This window comes from Enhydra lutris, unplaced genomic scaffold (assembly GCF_002288905.1).
Source record: "Enhydra lutris kenyoni isolate GAN:26980312 unplaced genomic scaffold, ASM228890v2 scaffoldscaffold8, whole genome shotgun sequence".
NCBI classification, from domain to species: Eukaryota; Metazoa; Chordata; class Mammalia; order Carnivora; family Mustelidae; genus Enhydra; species Enhydra lutris.
The window spans coordinates 2,897,455-2,911,888 of record NW_019154092.1 but is presented as its reverse complement, the minus strand read 5'-3'; the positions used below and the strand labels follow the sequence as shown (position 1 = coordinate 2,911,888).

General features: G+C 42.7%; 1 protein-coding gene across 1 annotated transcript in view; it reads left to right on the top strand.

Moving 5' to 3' along the window:
• LOC111142671 (clathrin heavy chain like 1) overlaps positions 1 to 14,434 on the top strand; it is a 114,525-nt gene that overhangs the window by 59,534 nt on the left and 40,557 nt on the right. The window contains exons 7-16 of the mRNA XM_022495975.1: positions 46 to 159; positions 2,845 to 3,018; positions 3,733 to 3,930; positions 5,106 to 5,306; positions 5,403 to 5,555; positions 6,384 to 6,506; positions 8,819 to 8,956; positions 11,912 to 12,076; positions 12,665 to 12,845; positions 14,186 to 14,349. Of these exons, the coding sequence (XP_022351683.1) occupies positions 46 to 159; positions 2,845 to 3,018; positions 3,733 to 3,930; positions 5,106 to 5,306; positions 5,403 to 5,555; positions 6,384 to 6,506; positions 8,819 to 8,956; positions 11,912 to 12,076; positions 12,665 to 12,845; positions 14,186 to 14,349 (1,611 nt within the window). The remainder of the gene's footprint in view (positions 1 to 45; positions 160 to 2,844; positions 3,019 to 3,732; positions 3,931 to 5,105; positions 5,307 to 5,402; positions 5,556 to 6,383; positions 6,507 to 8,818; positions 8,957 to 11,911; positions 12,077 to 12,664; positions 12,846 to 14,185; positions 14,350 to 14,434) is intronic.

Below are 14,434 nucleotides of genomic sequence, written 5' to 3'. Positions count from 1 at the left end.
TGCCACCAATATGTTTACTTGGATTGACTTAAATTTCTTCTCTAGTTGCACATAATTGAAGTCGGACAGCCTGCAGCAGGAAACCAGCCTTTCGTAAAGAAAGCTGTGGATGTGTTTTTTCCTCCAGAGGCTCAGACTGATTTCCCAGTGGCTATGCAGGTATGAATGTGCTGCCCACTACATGAGTTAGAACAAATATGGATCTGGGGGGGGGGGGGGGAACAGCAGGTAGCAGGTTCCTGTGCTTCAGAAGATGCCTGAATAGATATATTAGAACATGAAGAGGATAACGTTGATGCCCATGTTCTAGCTCATGCTGTGTTAACATTCTCCGGAAAGGAGCACTCTTTTTCTGCATACAGGGACTTTGTCCAACTCACATACCAAAGTCCCAGGCCTTTTCCTTTTTACTACAAAAGATTAGATGTTCTCTGTAATACAGAAATATAAAGAAGAAAACAATCTTTATAGCTGAACCAATTGGATGTTTACCACTGGATGAATGATCAGAGATCTCACTATTTGTCATATTTAAAAAGTTAGATACACTATCTCAACAAAATTGGGATCATATTTATATACGTAAGATCGTACAATCTACTCTCCCTTTTTATTTTTTTGCTCACTACATCATAGGCATTTGGTATGACATTCTTTGTTAATATTTTGAGAAGTAAACATTTATTTTTAGGCACGTACCATAATTGTAGGATGGTTTAGCTGTTGGCTTTTTTTCTGTTCTCACATATTTGACAATACTTAATGATGATTTCTTTTTAAAATTTTTTTAAATGATAATTTTTTAAGCTTGATTTCTGGAAATAGATATGTAATCAAATACATTTTTTTCCCCACAAAGAGAAATTGACCTTTTTTCTGTTTTAGAGAAACATATATTGTCCATTAATATCCAACAGTATCAATAAACATAACATAGAATTAAATAGCAATTGAAATCCTACCCCACTGCTAACTGTGACTGCCCCTTTGGAAATTTTTTCATATGCATGCATTTGTGAAGATATTTACAAATAGAGTCTTTTTTTTTTTTTAAGATTTTATTTATTTGTCGGAGAGAAAGAGAAAAAGCAGGGGAAGCAGCTGGCAGAGGGAGGAACAGGCTCCCTGCTAAGCAGGAGCCCGATGTAGGACTCAATCCCAGGACCCTAGAACCATGATCTGAGCCAAAAGCAGACTCTTAACCAACTGAGCCACCGACATGTCCCTGCAAATAGAGTCTTGTGAAAAATGGCTTGGCACTGGCCTTCAGCTTTATGACCTTCTCTGTGTCATAGACCATCCCACACCAACTAAATATATATAATATTTTAATGTCTGTATCTTCTGTTCTGTGGATATCTCTAACTCATTTAGACAGTCCCCCATTGGGTATTTATGTTTACAGTAAACACTTCTAGCAGTATTATTAATCCAATGCTCAGTCCTAGGATAAACTACAGATGAAACTACTGGGTTAGAGACATGTGCACGACCATGCTGGACAAAGTCTAGTGATGTTCACGCCCTCCCTGTGATTATTGTCAAGATGGGGTGGGTTTACCACTCATATGCATCTTGTTAATTGTCACTTCCTGATCTTGGCACTTTTTCTCTTGGGGTCTTTATCTTGTAAGAACTCTGTGTAGTTTTCGGATACTAAGTGCCTGGTGTGTTTCAAATAAATATTTCTCTCTAGTCATAGCAAAAGTTTATTTGTGGTGTGTTCCAGCTTGTGGAAGATTTGCATTTTTGTGTGGCTTGGGTATCATGTTTTGAAAAGAATTCTACACCCCAAAGTGATGAAAGTATTCACCCATATTTGCTTCTTTTACTTTCTTAGTTTTATTTACTTTTTATGTAAAAATCTTTGACCCACCTGGAATTTATTTTGATCTAAAAAATAAGATGAAGAGCCAGTTCTTTTTTTTTTTTTTAAGATGTTATTTATTTATTTGACAGAGAGTGAGCACAGCAGGGGGAGCAGTATGCAGAGAGAGAGGGAGAAGCAGGTTTCCCTGCTGAGCAGGGAGCCCAATGAGGGGCTTGATCCCAGGACTCTGGGATCATGATCTGTGCCGAAAGCAGACGCTTAATGACTGAGCCACCCAGGCGCCCAGAGAACCAGTTCTTTACACTCATCTCCCATCCCCATATAGCCAGTTGGTTATATCAGTATTGTATACTGGTTAAAGTCTGTTTTCTACTATTATGAAATACTACTCATTCATGTTAAATTCTTATATATGTTTGATTCTATTTCAGGGTTCTCAGTTAAGTTTTGTTTGTTTTTGTTTCTTCCTATTCTGGTACTCTGTTTTTTGCTACCATACTTTCAAAATTACGATAGGTTTGGGGTGCCTGGCTAAGTTGGAGGAGTATGTGACTCTTGATCTTGGGGTCATGAGTTTGAGCCCCACTTGGGGTGTTGAGATGATGTAAATAAATAAACTTGTTAAAAAATAAATAAAGTGCTGTAGGTTTTATAATTTTTTTAAGTTTATCCAGAACTTTCTCCTCATTTTATGAACTCACAGCTTTTTCTGAAGGGATTTGGTAAGAAAGTCAGGGAGAGGATAGTTAGATCTAAAAGACAAATGGAATAGCCTGACTTACTGGACCTTTATTAGAGAGGAGTCAGGGAAAGTATTGGCTTTAAAACTAGTTCTCAAGTGGGCATGACTAGAATCAACTTGGGATCCATGTCTCAGTAGCACACTGCTCCTGCCAGTGATAAATGACCTATTGGGCTAAGGAACTCAAGATACTCTTTCATCATTTGTGAACCCTTTTGCCCTATTTGGCTTCTCCTTACTTTTCTACTTGTTGTTCTCTGTCTTTCTATAGATTGGAGCTAAACATGGTGTTATTTACTTGATCACAAAGTATGGCTATCTTCATCTGTATGATCTAGAGTCTGGAGTGTGCATCTACATGAACCGTATTAGTGCTGACACGATCTTTGTCACTGCTCCACATGAACCTACTTCTGGAATTATCGGTGTCAACAAAAAGGGACAAGTATGGAACTTTGAGGGTTCATCTCCCATCTTTTCCATTCACTGGGGACTGCAGCTTAACTTTTCCTTCTCCTTCAGGAAAGTGATCAAATATAGTTAGCTCCTGTTATTGAACTTACACCCGTGTCTCCCTTTTCCTTCCTACCGTTGCTTTGCCTCTCAGATAGCACCATTCTTAACATAGGATTGATTCTGAGAAGAGTAGCTCCCTGCACAAAGCTTCTGCCAATGGAGCAGTGGTTCTGATACATACCACTAACATGTTCAGGCCAGGCACATGTTAATTGGGGAGGGCTGAAAAGCAGGTACTATTCTACCTAAATTACCTTTCTCAACTAAAGTTAAAAAGACAGTTAAAAGAAGGAAATCTGTGCTATAAAAAAAAAAAAGAACATTGAGATGAAAAACTGTCACTTCCACCTACCCAAATAGGTCATTTTGCAGAGTCATCTTGGATGCATCAATAGTCAATGTCCATGCAACTTGATGTTTTTCTCATTTGACCGTGCTGTTGCCCTACCATGGTATTCTTTGCTTCCATTAGGTGTTTGCCTCCTGTGCATCTTGTCACTATTGGAGCCAATGTTCTAGACATACCCAGCCTGAGCCTTAGAACTTTGCTGATACTGCAGTGCCTGCGAGTGGGATGTTGGCAGTGTGTGTATATGGAGCACTGTCCTGGGTTAGGCCAGTTTCACTTGTTGGTTCTTTACAGGTGCTGTCCATTTGTGTTGAGGAAGATAACATTGTGAATTATGCAACCAATGTGCTTCAGAATCCAGACCTTGGTCTGCGTTTGGCCATTCGTAGCAACCTGGCTGGGGCGGAGGAGTTATTTGTGAGAAAATTCAGTACTCTCTTTGCACAGGGGAGCTATGCTGAAGCCGCCAAAGTAGCAGCATCTGCACCAAAGGTAATGGCCCTCGAATGCTGTGTGCCAGCCTGAGAGTAAAATAAATTATAAAAACATTCACTACTGATGTTGGAATTTCTTAACTGTATTTTTAGTTGTTTTAGCTTTAAAATTTTGCACCAGTGGCCTGACGACAACGAGACAAATCAATGAAAAGCATATTCCTGCTGCAACATTTTTTAAAAAATTCTTCCAGTTCTTATTTATGTGCATACGTATTTCACACCCAGGTTCTTAGCATAGAAAATGCAGAGCTATATTATACATCAAGTGGTTGTACCACATTTTATTTACTCACATTCTACTCTTGACTTTCTTCACTCATCGTTAGTGTAACAGTACTGCCTAGGGCATTTTCTTTTATTTATTTCATTAGGATAAATTGTCCTGGCCCTAGTTCTGCTTCTGAGCAGATAAAAGGTTTTGAGTTGCTTCTCCTTGAAAGGGATTTTTCTGTCTTTCAAGTGATGCTTATGAACAAACCATTTCTAATCTTCACCCAGGACTTTGAGTATTTTGAATTAGAATGTAATGGTGGTAGTACTTCGCTACTGCAAGGCTGATTTAGAAGCCTAATTCTCACCCTTGTTAGAAGTCACTTGTGGGACTGACATCCATTGTGTTTCTGGTCTTTTTTTTTTTTTAAGATTTTATTTATTTATTTGTCAGAATGAGAGAAAGAGCGCACAAGCAAGGGGAGCTGCAAACAGAGGGAGAAGCAGGCTCCTCACTGAGCAGAGAGCCCAATGTGGGACTCGATCCCAGGACCCTGGGATCATGACCTGAGCCAAAGGCAGATGCTCAACTGACTGAGCCACTCAAGCATCCCTATGTTTGTGATTTTTGCTGAAAGTGGAAGCCATTGCTGTGGTACAGGACTTCCTGTCCCTGACAATTAATTCAGGGTAGAATTTCCATTGGCAGATATTTTATTTATTTGAGAAAGAGAAATAGTGAGAGAGAGCACAAGCAGGGAGTTGAGAGAGAAACGGGTTCACTGTGAACAGGGAGCCCAATGTGGGGCTCAATCCTAGATCATCATCTCACCTGAAGGCAGACACTTAATGGCCTGAGCCACCCAGGTGTCCCGGATTTTTTTTTTAAATACAGGCCAGTTAAGTAAAAGGACAGCTTGTGATTATAACGTAACAATGTACATTTCCATTTGTCGTCAGGGAGTCCTACGTACCAGTGACACTGTTCGAAAGTTCCAGAGTATTCCTGCCCAGCCTGGGCAGGCTTCTCCTTTGCTCCAGTACTTTGGAATCCTGCTTGATCAGGGTCAGCTCAATAAACTTGAATCCTTAGAACTTTGCCGTCCAGTGCTTCAGCAGGGACGCAAGCAACTCTTAGAAAAGTGGCTGAAAGAAGATAAGGTACAAACACGAAATCACAACCCTCAGCACCATTTGAAAATGAAGTCACAGGTTCCTCTGGTCCTAATCTTGCCCTGTCTCTTTGGCACAACACAGCTGGAGTGTTCAGAAGAACTTGGAGATTTGGTCAAAACTGCTGACCCTACACTTGCTCTGAGTGTGTATCTTCGAGCGAATGTGCCGAGCAAAGTTATCCAGTGTTTTGCAGAAACAGGCCAATTCCAAAAAATTGTCCTTTATGCCAAAAAGGTAATGCATGCCTAACCAGTAGCATTTCACAGATACTTAATTTGTGGTGGGTGATTGCTGATTCTTGGGTTTACAAAATACCCTTCCTTCTATGGCAGTGCTCTAGTGTGAGTTGTCGGTGTTGCTGCTAGCATCGGTCACTCAGTGATAATGATCCTATTTTATTCTCTTCAGTTTTTTGTTTTCCTGTCTTGTGCTTATAGTCCTTCCAGTTCCCTTCCAGTTGGGGATTTTCTGATAATTTTTTAAGGTTTTATTTATTTATTTGAGAATGAGAGAGAGAGAAAGAGCAGAGCAGGAGCAGCAGACAGAGGGAAAAGCAGACTCTCCACTGAGCAGGGAGCCCAAAGTGGGGCTCGATCCTGGGACCCTGGGATCATGACCTGAACCGAAGGCAGACGCTTAACCTACTTAGCCACCCAGGTGCCCCTTCTGTAATTTTATCTTGTTCTTTTTCTCCCTTTTCCCTCATACCCCTCAGCACCAACTGTGTGTTAAACCCATGTTTCAGTGGGGGTCCACTGCAGCTTGTCCATGAGGCAAACTGGCCTGTGTGCTGGGTGTTGGTCAGAGCTGGCACACTTGTCAGGGTGACTTCTTTGTGGTCCAGGCTGTTTGTGTAGTTGATTGATTGTACCTCCACATACATGGCATCATCACATAAGTGGGTGTTGTGTTTGGCACAGGTGCAGCATGTACACATGCTAATATCATTTCTCATTTCTTTGTAAACACAAGTTCCAAAAAAAGGATGGGAGCTTTTTTTTTTTTTCCTTAACCACTCAGAGTATTTTGTTTATTTTTCTGAGGGTGTCCCCTTGCCTCTAGGTTGGCTATGTCCCAGACTGGATCTTTTTGCTGAGGAGTGTGATGAGGATCAGTCCAGACCAGGGCCTGCAATTTTCTCAAATGCTAGTGCGAGAGGAAGAGCCGTTGGCCAACATTGACCAGGTGAGCATCAGTGGTTGTTTGAGACAGCTTTTTGTGGCTTGTATAACTGTCAAGAAGATCTCTTTTGTTTTTCTCTTACCAGTGTCTTGATTCTTTTCTTTGTCTGCTATTCATCTTCCAGTTTTAAAAATCTGATGTACCAGGGAAGCTTGTCTTCTAGTCTTTTATTGTTTGAATGCCTGTCATTTACTTTTGTTTTGAAGTGTTTTAGAGGATTTAGGTGTCCAGTTGTGAGAATCTTATTTCTTTGTGTGGTGGTTGGGGGTGGGGAGTGAGGATGTTATTTGACAGCAGTAGCCCCACCCGAGCCCCACCTCATTATCCTCTGCTGACTGAGGCCACCTGAATTCTGCCTGGGTACCTGGTTATGGTGAGTGCTTTCTAGTCTGCAGACTTTCATCTTGTGGGTGTCTGGCTAACCTGGAGTTAGGTGAACGTGAGACTATTATTTTAGCATAACGTAGTTAGTGTTTAGATATAAACACATGTCTAGTTGCCTTCAGTAAGCTGTGTGCAAAGGGCTCTGGGTAATACAGAGATATGAAACAAAGCTTGAAACCAGCAACCTGTATAAATATAATTATAAGTACAGTTATACTGGGTTTATACATTGTGGAATTTGCAGGATTTTGGAGATCATGATTAAGAGGTTTGAGCCAAATTTATATAGACCTCAAAGGGAAAGAAAACTCCAGATTACATCTGGATTGTATTTCATAGTTCTAAAGTATTTTTTTTTTTATTTATTTGAAAGAGAGTGAGAGAGAGGGAAAGAGCAAGCACAAGCAGAGGGAGCAGCTGGCAGAGGGAGGGAGAAGCAGACTCACCACCGAGCAGAGAGCTTGATGCAGTTCCTCTAACCCAGGACCCTGGGATCATGTCCCACGCTAAAAGCAGACACTTAACCAACTGAGCCACCCAGGTGCCCTCTAGAGTATTTTTTTTATTTTTTTTTAAAGATTTTATTTATTTATTTGACAGAGAGAAATCACAAGTAGGCAGAGAGGCAGGCAGAGAGAGAGGAGGAAGCAGGCTCCCTGCTGAGCAGAAAGCCCGATGTGGGGCTTGAACCAGGACCCTGGGATCATGACCTGAGCCCAAGGCAGATGCTTAACAATTGAGCCACCCAGGCGCCCCCACATTTTGCTCTTAACCCATACTCTGTTGTCTTATCAAGAGGATGCATACTCCATTTGCAAATAAGATTATGAAGTCTTTGAGGACAGGGGCTAAGTATGTAAGTTTTCTGAAATCCCCTTTTTTTTAAAGATTTTATTTATTTATTTGACAGAGAGAAATCACAAGTAGGCAGAGAGGCAGGCAGAGAGAGAGGAGGAAGCAGGCTCCCTGCTGAGCAGAAAGCCCGATGTGGGGCTTGAACCCAGGACCTGGGATCATGACCTGAGCCGAAGGCAGCGGCTTAACCCACTGAGCCACCCAGGCGCCCCTAGAGTATTTTTAATATAAACTTTTTCTTGTACTTAAATATGGAAACACTTACACAATCAGTAAGCTCATTATCTATATTTCACTTCATATTAAGGCTTATTCTTTGATATCTGTTTAACTCTGATGATTGGTATCTAAGTCAATGTTTGCGTTTTCCTAACTTGCCTGAATAATTAGAGTGTAAGGGCTAGACAGCAGGTGTTGACTGCCTCTAGAATTTGATTAAGTAATGGATTGTTAAGATTACTTGAATCAGGGACGCCTGGGTGGCTCAGTTGGTTAAGCAGCTGCCTTCGGCTCAGGTCATGATCCCAGCATCCTGGGATCGAGTCCCACATCGGACTCCTTGTTCTGTGGGGAGCCTGCTTCTCCCTCTGCCTCTGCTTGCCACTCTGTCTGCCTGTGCTCTCTCTCTCTCTCTTTCTGACAAATAAATAAAAATCTTTAAAAAAAAAAAAAAAGATTACTTGAATCACTTCAGAGAATTTGGGGGATTCACACTGATAAAAGTACTTCCTTTGATATACTTGAGTAAAATACCCTGTTGGTGAATATGACATGGGTGATATAATTTCACAAAATTTCCTAAAAATTAAGGCCATGAATTACTTGAATTTTGTAATACAAGAAAATGCAGGGACGCCTTGCTGGCTTATTCAGAAGACCCTTAATCTCAGGGTTGTGAGTTTGAGCCCCATATTGGATGTACAGATTACTAAAAGAAATAAATAAAAACTTTTAAAAAGGCAAAGGAAGGAACTAATTATTGAATTTCTAAATGAGATTTAATTTCAGGAACTATTTGAATAGGAAAATAAAACCCATTTCCTTTGGGTAAAAATGTGGCTTGCTATCTGTTTCAGATTGTAGATGTTTTCATGGAAAACAGTTTAATTCAGCAGTGCACTTCCTTCTTGTTGGATGCCTTGAAGAATAATCGCCCAGCTGAGGGGCATCTCCAGACTCGCCTGTTGGAGATGAATCTGATTCATGCACCCCAGGCAAGTGCCATATCTAGGTTGAAACCAAGGGACAAAGGATCTGTTTCATTTCTGTGTGGGACTTGCACACCTAAACACAGTGCCTTTGGGCTGGGATGTGCTAGTGCCTCAGTGGACATTTTCTAGGACCTTCCTACAAGAGATTTCCAGAATCCGTGGTACAAAACTTTCATAGAAACAGTTACAACTTTCACAGAAACAATTACAAAAACAAAATCTTTTCTTTTCTTTTTTTCTTCTTTTCTTTTCTTTGCTGTGGTAAAGTATCCATAACAGAATTTACTATTTGAACCATTTTTTTAAAATATTTTATTTATTTATTTGACAGAGAGAGACACAGCAAGAGAGGGAACACAGCAGGGGGAGTGGGAGAGGGGGAAGCAGGCTTCCCACCAAGCAGGGAGCCCAATGCATGGCTCCATGCAGGGCTTGATCCCAGGACCCTGGGATCATGATCTGAGCTGAAGGCAAACGCTTAACAACTGAGCCACCCAGGCGCCCCTATTTGAACGATTTTTAAGTGCACATTTAAGTGGCATTAAGTACATTCACATTGTTGTGCAACCGTTAACCACTATATATTTCCAGAACTTCTGTCATCATCACAAATAGAAAATCCATATCCATTAACTCCCCTTTTCCTTCCCCAGCCCATGGTAACACCCTATTCTACTTACCTTTTCAGTGAATTTACTTGTTCTAAATATTTCATGTAAGTAGATTCATATGATATTTGTCCTTTAGTTTGGCTTGTTTCATTTAACATTATTTTCAGGATTCGTCTGTGTTGTAGCATGAATTAGAATTTCATTCCTTTTTGTGTCTGAATAATATTCCATTGTATGTGTATACCACATTTTGTTTATCCATTTATTTGTTGATGGACATTGGGTTGCTCTCACCTTATAGCTGTTGCAAATAGTGCTGCTGTGGATATTGGTATGCAGGTACAAGTTTCAGTTCCTGTTTTCAGCTCTCTGGGGCACACATCAGAAGGGGACTTGCCAGATCGTGTGGTAATTCTGCACGTCACTTGTTAAGGTGCCACCAAACTGTATTCCAAGCAGTTACACGATTTTCTGTTCTTGCCACAATATATGAGGGTTCCAATTTCTTCATATGTTTGCCAGTGCTTGTTATTTTCTGGGTGTGTTTTTAAAAAATAGGGGTGCCTGGGTGGCTCAGTGGGTTAAAGCCTCTCTGCCTTCAGCTCGGGTCATGATCTCGAGGTACTGGGATCGAGCCCCGCATCAGGCTCTGTGCTCAGTGGGGAGCCTGCTTCCTCTTCTCTCTCTGCCTGCCTCTCTGCCTACTTGTGATCTCTGTCTGTCAAATAAATAAATAAAATCTTAAAAAAATAAAAATAATAATAGCTATCCTAAATGGGTGTGAAGTGGTAGCTCATTGTGGTGGAGCATTTCTTGAACTGAAAGTTGGGGGGATGTTAAAATCACATGTATATGCTTTTTTAAATTAATTTTACATATGTATGCATGAAAGGAGTTTGGAGAAATTTACATCAAGCTTTTAGCTTGATGGTTGTCTGAGTGGACAGGATCATAGTTCACTTTGCTCTTTACTTATTTGTCTTCTAGGTTCTTTTTCTTTATAGTCATGTATTATTGTTGTGATTAGGAAACACTGTGTTAATTATACTGTTCTGTGATTTCAGGTTATTGCAATCCACAAGTTAGCTGCTCTTATGTGGGTCATGTCTCACCTCTAGAAAACAAAAGTGCTATTAATTTGGTGTTTGGTGTTCTGTTGAACTCTTATGAGTTGGTGATCATATATGACAGCTTTTGTTAAATGAACTTTGAAGCAGAAACTAGACACCACTCAGGAATTGAGCAGATAGACCCTAAGAAGAGCCCAAACCCGAAACAGGTGCAGCCTGGATGGGTGCACAGCTGGATACAACACCCAGAACATTGGGGCAGTCTTCTCTGGATGTCAGAGGCTGGATGCTATTTTCCTTCTTGGCTCATCTTATATTTTCTGAGTTCTTTAAATGATACTATTGCTATAATAAGGAGGAAACTTTTTTTTCTAAAGAAGATAGTAAGGATAGGTCTGAAGAAAACAAAGGGTGGGGAGCATCAGATAAGTTCCAGATATTACAAAACTGTGCTCTCAGCACTTGGTTGGTATTGTTAGGGAGCCCAGAGTGTGCATTACCCTGGAGCAGCATGATGTTAACTAGGTCTGTGGTCACTGTATGGTTGGTACTCCATACCCAGGAAGGAACAGGAAAGAGTGTGCTGGGTGACACCCAGGAGCATGTCTCATCAAGATTCACTTGTAGTTAGATACTGAGGGTCAGATCACGTAACAAGGCAGCGAGGTTGCTCGTTGACTCATTCTTAGTCCAGAGGTTGCTTATTTAAAGATGGTATTAAGCTTCATCAAAATTCTTTCCAGGACTGTTAGTTGTTTTTCAAACGTAACCCCCTGCACATGCACGTGCTCACACACACCCCTCCTCTCCCCAATTCTGCCTTCAACCAAATTGAGAAGCTTAATGAATACCTGTAGGATTTGTTACTTCCAGGTCTAATTGTAACTGTTGCTAGTCCAAGGATTGAGCTCATTAAAGACTCATGCTCTCATATTGACCTTGACTTGCCATAGAAAACTGTACAAATACGTTGGCTGAAAAGCCGGAACAGTAGCCTGGCCTGATCCCAGTAATATGCTTTAGGGCAGAGCCTCAGCCTTTTATACACACCTGGCCCTGCACCCTAGGAGGACAGCGCCTTGTTCAAAGAGCCTCGGGTCACTTGCAAAGCTGGCTAGGGCTCTGCTTGGAGGTGGGGAAAAACCTGGACCTGGTAAAGCCTCTCTCTCCTATGATTACTTTCTGGAGCTATGCCCTGGGAGGCATGGTTTGAGCAGCTACTGTTAAAAAGTTATTGCCACAATTCAGGCTTTCTTCCTGACCTCACCATTTCATAGGTTGCAGATGCCATTCTTGGAAATCAGATGTTTACTCATTATGATCGGGCCCACATTGCACAGCTCTGTGAGAAGGCGGGCCTCCTGCAGCGTGCACTGGAGCACTACACGGACCTCTACGACATCAAGAGGGCTATGGTCCACACTCACCTCCTCAATCCCGAGGTATTGGTGCACCGTTGGGGCACTTCTGTTGTGGATGACACCCACCTGTCATTAGGGTCACATGCTCCCAAAATTTCCCTATGTCTGTGGTTGTGGGAGTGTGGCATGTGTCTTCCTTGTGCGTGAGCCTTGTCACTGCTATACACAATTCTCATTCAGCCAACACACAAATTCCCCTTGCTCACCCACGCAACTGGGTTCTCATTACCTCTTTCTTCCCATAGTCCACCTCTGACTTAACCCAAAAGAGGAGAACCTATTAACATTGACAGCTCTAGCAGGGTTGTGTAAAACCATTAGCAGAAGCTAATTGGTATTGCATTCCATTTACAGAATAGGTTTTTGTATCAATTGTGGGGCGTTGCAGGTTCTGGACAGCTGGATGAATAGTTGAGGTTAGTGTCTCATCTGAAGTTAACTCCTGGCTTCCACTTTTTGCCACAAGGGATAGTTGCTTTTCAGTCCTTTTAAGTGAAGATTCTTTATATTTTTCACACTCAGTGGGAAAAACTGATCCAGTGATGTTGCCAGTGTTGGCAACATCGAGGATGGTACTTAGCTGTGGACAAACTCTTCCTTGCTTCCCAGTGGCTCGTCAGCTTCTTTGGCTCCTTGTCAGTGGAAGATTCTTTGGCGTGTCTTCATGCTCTGCTGTCTGCCAGCATCAGACAGAACCTTCAGCTGTGTGTGCAGGTGGCCTCCAAGTACCACGAGCAGCTGGGCACACAGTCCTTGGTGGAGCTCTTTGAATCCTTCAAGAGTTACGAAGGTAAATTCCACAGCCTCTAGCCACCTGCACCTCCTTATCAGGTGTCGGTGTCTGCCTGCCCAACCTGAGTCTTCCTTCAGGCCAGGCTGATGTGTTGGTCAGTGGCAGAAGATTTCTGCTGTCTGGTGTGTGTTACCCAGCGTAGGTCGCTTTTTTGGCATTTGCAAATGAAGCAATTGGTTGGCGTTGGGGTGGGGACGCTTAGAATCCCCCTTGTGTTCCTGGAGCCTCTATGGAACTGAGCATCTTTGTGTCACACACTCTGCTGAGTGTTCACCAGAAAACTTGGGCCAGTAGTGCTGGAGTGCATGGCTCTGAGGGGGCGGCCCCTTTGGCTTCCTCTGAGTAAGAGCCCCATGGAGGCTCAGCCCGGTGTGGTTTTTGGGCTGGCAGGCTTGACTGTGGTTGGCTTCCTCTGCCCTGTTGTGGGCATCACACCGAGAATGTGCTGGTTGGGGGATGGCTTTCCCAGGTGAGTGTCTGCTGGGGACAGGCTGAGGCAGGGATAGAAACTGAGCATTTGTCCAGCGAGGTGTTAAGCCACCGTTCTTGGCCTAGAATGTTGCAGGAGTGAAGGCAAGACCTCCCTTTAGGGGGCTGCCCCTCTTGTCAAAAGACGCCATTGCAGGAAAGGCTGCAGCAGCAATTATGTTACATGGGTGGGGAGATGGCAGTAGAGTAGGGTTGGTGGGAGCTGTCTGCCTTCAGGGTTCTGGTTCTTTCCCCCAGGTTACAGCCGAAGACCTCCTCAGGGAAGGTGGTTTTCTCTGAGTATTCTGTCCTGTTCTTGTCACCAGTACCTCCTGGCTGGCTCCTGTGAGAGTCAGGAGGTGGTCAGCCTCTAAGGAGTAACAGTGCTCTGTGACTCACCTTGCACCCCCTTCCTCAGTGGCTCCATGTGTGCCAACAGCTCAGTGTCACAGAACAGACTCTGGAGGCTCCCAGTGAAAGCCTCTGCTTTCCTCTTCCTGGTTTATCTTTTTAGAGTAGCAGCCACACAGCCCTCTTAGGCTACCTCAGTTTGAATTATTCTTGAAGATGACCAACCGTAGGATGTGCCTGAGTCCCCAGAAGGATTCCACATACACACATGAGGTATTTCACATCAGAACATCTCAGGTGTACCTCCCAAGTTTCACGGAAATCTGACTAGCTCCTTGAGGGAGATACCAAAGCAGAATAACTTCACATAGATTTTGTAAGTTGTGAGTGGGCTGTGTGATCTGGGAGAGTGGAGCATTGTTGTTGTGGGCTGGGCCATCAAGGGCAGGCGGACTACGACTGTGGAAAAGGCAGGTAGATAGTATGAGGGCATAAGATGGAACAGTCTCTCTTTATAGGCCTCTTCTACTTCCTGGGCTCAATTGTAAACTTCAGCCAAGATCCAGATGTGCACTTGAAATATATTCAGGCTGCCTGTAAGACGGGGCAGATCAAGGAGGTGGAGAGGATATGCCGGGAGAGTAATTGCTACAACCCAGAGCGGGTGAAGAACTTCCTGAAGGTAAGTGTGACCAGGTTATCACCTCCTTCCTTGAGCAAACCATCAGGCAGAGTTAGAAAGCTGGCTTTTTCCTCCATCAGTGTCC